The sequence below is a fragment of the Poecilia mexicana genome, unplaced genomic scaffold (genome assembly GCF_051168715.1).
Source record: "Poecilia mexicana isolate PSO_F unplaced genomic scaffold, ASM5116871v1 scaffold_22, whole genome shotgun sequence".
Classification (NCBI taxonomy): Eukaryota; Metazoa; Chordata; class Actinopteri; order Cyprinodontiformes; family Poeciliidae; genus Poecilia; species Poecilia mexicana.
The window spans coordinates 10,876,512-10,882,511 of NW_028263391.1; the positions used below are offsets into that span (position 1 = coordinate 10,876,512).

General features: G+C 37.3%; 1 protein-coding gene across 1 annotated transcript in view; it reads left to right on the top strand.

Annotated features, from left to right (window-relative positions):
• stxbp6 (syntaxin binding protein 6 (amisyn)) overlaps nt 1-5,195 on the top strand; it is a 110,349-nt gene extending 105,154 nt beyond the window's left edge. Inside the window, exon 6 of the mRNA XM_088002445.1 lies at nt 4,444-5,195. Within this exon, the coding sequence (XP_087858571.1) occupies nt 4,444-4,461 (18 nt within the window). The 3' untranslated portion in view covers nt 4,462-5,195. The remainder of the gene's footprint in view (nt 1-4,443) is intronic.
• Nucleotides 5,196-6,000: the final 805 nt, after the last annotated feature.

Consider the following 6,000-nt stretch of genomic DNA (forward strand, 5'->3'; position numbering starts at 1 on the left):
GTGTCAGCCGTAGCTGCACTCTAACAAAGTTCTGTCTATCACCGTGCTCAGCCAGGCTTCAATAATAATTGTGTTCAAATAAATGGGCCATGAGTTTGGAACACAGAGAAAGACAGAGCGCACGCGGGAGAGAGAGCAAGAGAGAGAGAGAGAAAAAAAAGGAAGACCAGCAGAGACAGTTCAATAATAACGCCGCGCCTGGAGAAGCAAGAAGCAGAGCAGGGCAGTGCAGTGAGACAGAGGCTGCGAACACAAAGCGGATTGATGTTCTGCCCCTGGACAGGGACAGTTCTGAATAAAGATGTGTCTGTTACTAAGGCAGGGAGGAAGCTGTGGCCCTAAGGAGGTGAGACAGAGTGACACAGCAAAACTCTGCAGTCGTTTGATCAGTTTGCACGGAGTGGCAATCTGAAATGTAAAGCATGTTTTTTACAGAGGTATTGACAGTTTTTACTAGTCTACTTTAATTTTATGTTGGAAAGTGCCCAAGTCCAGGCAAAAATTAAAGAGATTTATCCGAAGGAAGGTCCTGCTAAATCTAGAAGATCAACCAAATATACTCAAACAAGAAAGCTAATCTCTGAGTCATTTTCTTGTAAAACTCCCGATGTTTATCTCACAATACGCATGTTGTGTCTAATTTATCTGTCTTTTGTCTCTGTGACCCTCCAGAGAGTTTATGTAATAATAAACTGACACACAGTAGTGCTTAATTGTAACATGGATTCAAAATGTCAGTTTGTCCTCAACGTTTCATATTTATCAGAAGGCTTTGTGGAACCACCGTTTGACGGATTGACCCTAAAGCATAATTCTGCCACTGCCATGTTTCACCATGGGAGTTGCTGTTTAGGCTAATATGTTTTTGCTAGTTTCCATCCAGATGTCTCGCTTTTTTTATATGACAGAAAGTTAAATTTTGATCTCATCTAAGAAGAACTTCTTCTGTTTATATTTTATGTGTCCCCTTCACGGCTTGTGGCAAACTGCAAATGACTTTATTTGAAGAATTGTTCCATTCTTACCAATCTGCTGTGAAGGCTGGATTAGTGTAGTGCAAAACAGATTCTCTCATCAGTGTTACCACTGTCCTTATGGCTATGAAATCGCAATGATGCACAATAAACTTTACAAATACTGTAAAGCATAGGAACATAAAACAAAACACGACAATCAAAATGTTTTGATCTGAGGGAAAGTTTAAACAATTCCACTATTCAAGGGCATCGCTGGCGCATTATAGAATACTAAACCCATCGATATGCATAGACACAATGCTGCACTTGCACACACTATGCACACGTAGGGTATAAAAAGAAAGACAGAGGTACACACTGTGTCACTGGAGATTTTCTGAAAGACAAAAACACCTTCCAGCAGGTTTGCATCGTGAAAGAGATTATCACTCTTCGTCTTTCAGAGCCTTTCATGGTGTGATAGCACGTATGGCTTGGATACAGAGCAGCAATGTGTTGCGCTGCCTAAAGTGGGGGGTTTTGAAGTCACAGATAATCTCCTTTTGGAACATGAGACACTGTTGCTTTTCATTTGGCTCAGTTAAGCCAGACGCCAAATAAGGAGAGGGAGCGATACTGCGGATCTAACAATTTGTGTTGAATCCCAAAATTTTACAGCTCAATAAAGTCTCAGTAGCTGCAAAATTTGTTGTCTATTGTGCTGACTTCTTTTTGGAGATGATGGATTTGGCCATATTGGACAAAGATAGTCCTCATGAAGCTCTAATCTGAAACAATGAAAAAAGTATTCATTTTGAAATAGCCGTAGTGTATTCTTAAACGCTTGGAGTTGAGGTTTAACTGTCACGTTGGTTGCATTTGGCAAGCAAACGTCCAACTACTCATTCAGCGAAAGTTAAGTGTATGAAAAAACAAAATACAGTTTCATTCATTTATTGCTTGCATTGGACAATTGATTTAATTGTACATACAGATGATTGCTGCTGTAGGAGACGCAGCTTGTTAAATGCCTTATGACATATTTAATTCTACTTGATCTAGACATTAACGAGGCATTCCAGTTTTTGTTGTTTACTGAACCTTCAGAAATGACAGTAGCTGCAGTGCACCACAGCAAATGAAAAATGAAGCCAAAAAAGGTGAAGAACAACTCAAACCCCCTTGAATTCTCCTTTTCTCTCACTCCTGATTATCCATGAGATCCTTTTCAATCACCTAATCCTTTGTTTCACACCACATATAAACTTAGTTTATGTTTGTAATGGCAGGAGTGAAAAGTGTTTATTTCTATTATCACACCCAAACATCTAGCTGGTGTATAGATAGCATTTAAATGTTATTACGGAGAATCATTGACCCTGAGATGAAGGTTTTTTTTCCCTCCTTTCCTCTTCCTCTCTTATTGTTCATGGCGGCAAGATTAATATAGATCCTTACTTTTATATTGTACTTAAGGAAAACAAGAAGTCATTGATTATTAATTAGAGGCTCCTTCAAATTCAGATCAACTTAACTTCAACGTATGCTTAAACAAAGAAAGTGATTAAATTCCATTTATTTTGAATCAGCTGTGAGGGATTGCACTAATTGTGTCACCAGTGATTTGGTTGAAAACAATTCATTCTTAATGTAGGATGTTTCCCCTCCTGAATACATGCATTCAAATTAAAGTTTGGAGTTTTCTGTAAAGTTCTTAGTGGTGCAATACCGCGGTAAATATTTTTTTTCTTAAAGCTTTTTATTTTTGCCAGAGTAGTCAGTATTTCCACCTAGCACTTTATGCAGGAAAAAAATCAAACAATGTTAAACTTGAATATGTTTACTTAGATTAAATTCTTCCAGTTCTGTAGGGCTAGACTGATGCCTCAAACCTGAATCATGAATATCTAGAAACAAAAAAAAAAAAAAAAATTCTAGAGACCCACAGTTATTTATATTTAATTCCATCTGCTGCAATGAAAGAGAATAATTCATGAAGTCACTTTACCCTAATCAGTACCTTACATGTTAGTAATGGCTTGTGCTTTATGTAGAATGTCACTTGTAAGCTCTTTTCCCAGCCTTTATTTGTATGATAATCTTTGAGAAGAAAACATGGAGCCGAATCACATTTCTGCATTATGCCAACAAACAGACTTTGCTGTATGGAATACCAAGAGCTGTACTAGGATGAAAAGCAGAGAAAGTGGCACCTCGGGATGCTGCAGCGTGTTTCACATGGACAAGAAATCAAGATTATTCCAATTAGAAAAATCAAAAAGCAAACAAACAGCATTTAAAGAATGGCTGCGTAATATTGTAAAAGCGTCACTCAGTGCTAGCCCTTTTGTGTGTTAGAAACAGCAGAGGCTTAAAGAGAAGACAAGCTGCAAGAGAAAGTAAACAACAGGCAACGAGACAGAAACAGGCAGAGTCCTGAGCACACATGTCCAGCTTTGCTAATGGGAAGGGGCTGCGCCTCGACCCTGCCACTTTGAAAAGAGCTCCACACCATCAGCCACGCTTTAATCTTCAGCAGGTGCATAAACACAGGCTTTATAGGAAAAGACACAAGTAAGGGAGGAAATAAAGGTTAAGTGTTAGAAACGCTTTACAAAATGGAAACCATAGCAACTACTGCAGGTATAAAGTGACTGTCTTATTACATAACTCGGTTAAATTGGCCATCTCTCTGTAATATGCAACTTAACAGGCTGATTTTTTTTTTAAACTTTGTCACCATAACTTAAGTGAGTTGTCAATTCTTATGTTGTCATGACTTTCTCTGTTTCTGAGAAGTTACTAACTGTGACAGGCCTCTTCCAGGGAGCAAGACTCGAGGCAAAAGGGGTCAACATCACCCAGAAAACTGTTTTCTTTAACTGAATGTTCCACCCGACATTTAACAAGTTGTGATTTGAATGAATTTGAATCATCTCTTGAGTTGGTTAGCTAAAAGATGGCATAAGATGTTAAAACGATGTAATAAACAAAACAAACTAAAATGTTCAGCTTCCTACAAAGCATTAGATTTTTGATCACTTGTAGAAAGCATTACTTACTTGGTGTGATTTTGTTTTGTTTTGTTTCTCTCCTGTTTTGGATGACACACACAAAGCCTGATTCTGATGGACGTTTTTTTTTTTTTTGTGCTAAAATTAAACATTTTGTTTCCACTGTCACCATGTGCTTCTTCAGCGTAAGGGATTGCTTCTATATCAGTGAGTGAAATCTTAGATACATTTTTAATATTTAGCAATAAAAGATGAACACAATTTGACTATGTTATATTATAATTTGGACTGAACTAGAAAGCATGTAATTAAATCTGAATCTGCCCATGTGATTGGACTGCACTGGAATGAATTAGATGGAATTAGAACCAAATTATATTCTATATATTAGGACATGAATTTGATTAACTATTGACAATAATTGTGAATGAATGCTACATAAAATGATCTAATCTGCAATATCCTCTTCTTAGGATCTTTGTCCACAATAACAAGAGTTCATATCCAGATCTACCTCATGTGAGCTACGAGTTTCTATGAGTCTCGAGTGCTGAATGCCAACTTGCGTGTGTTATGAAGTGTAGTATGTTTGCTGTCTCGATGGCTCGAGGTGATACATGGCAGGAGGGCGCGAGATGAAGAAAACTCACCAGACCCAGCTGCGATCTGCCACTGACGACCAAACACGTTATCACAGAGACATACACAGTTGAAGTCGCACAGCATTTTGGGATGGGAACCAATTAACGAAAGAAAAACATCAGTTCTGCTACAATTACACCAACAGTGTGTGATTGACGACATGTTTTGCTTTGAGTGTTTATGTGTTTTATGGTTTTGCAAACAGAGCCGGAAAGATCCCAGATTTCTTTTCTCGAGTCATCTAATGGGGTTTGAGAACCCCTTCAGGCAATCCTCGTTTTCTTCCCGTAACCGGCAGCTTGGCATCTCAGCTTTCTGACAGAAGCAACAACACACTGAGCTGGTACAGCTCGATGCCTGTCAGGCAGTCTTGCCTCTGCACTAAAAACATGCAGTAGGTGTTAAAAGCCTATTTATTAACTAGTTAAGAGACGTCTGATACTTCTGTGGTTTAACAGCTGTTCGTTCAATCATATGAAAAAAAGAATGGAACAGCCTGTAACAGTCTATTTGTTTTTATGACATATTTGGTAACCCTGTTAATAACACTTATGACTTTTAATAAAAAGAGGTTTGAAGTTTTTTTTGTTGTTGTTGTTTTTTATTTTTTTTTAAATGTACAGTAAGACTGAAAGAACCGTCTGAGGCCTCCGGAAAGAAGATTGTCGCACTATAACGCTAAAAACTAAGAAATGTAAACTGCTGCCAAGATCTAGGAATTGTAGGCTGTTCTAACTTTTACCTCTATTAGAATGTATGTTTTTGGTGATTTCTTTTTGTATGATTAAAACAAGGTTAATATTGGGTGTGTACCAGTAAATAAAGTGTTTGTTTTTTTTTGTGTTTTTTTTTCAGAAATAAATAAATCAATATGTCCATAAATGCATGTGTACATCCGTAATGCATACCCAAAATTAATAGGGAATTTGTGCAAATTGTTGCTCAAAGATTGAGCTCAACAATCTTGAGCTCAACTTTTAGACTCCAGTTTTTAAACTTGGAGTCTAAAAACTCCAAGTCTGCAGTTTTTAGACAGCAGACTTGGAAAAGATATTATTAAGGTTTATTATACCGCTACTAAATTTGAGCTTTGAAAAATGTCAATTTATTTATACTTGCAAACTTAGCAGAAGTCCTGAAGAACAACAAACCAGGACAACAGTTGGTTAATTGACAATCTGAGTCTGTTAACAAAATGTTGTCACACACCCTGTTTAACATATTTTTCCTCTAGCCACAACTGCATGGTGTAGAATAAAATTTAACACTACTATTTCTTTAAAATTACCTTTTGACCAAAAATATAAAACCACATGATTTTCTCAGACATAAAACAGGGCAAAAATGAACAGAATGGAAAAGAAAATTGAGTATGTAAGTGCACACCC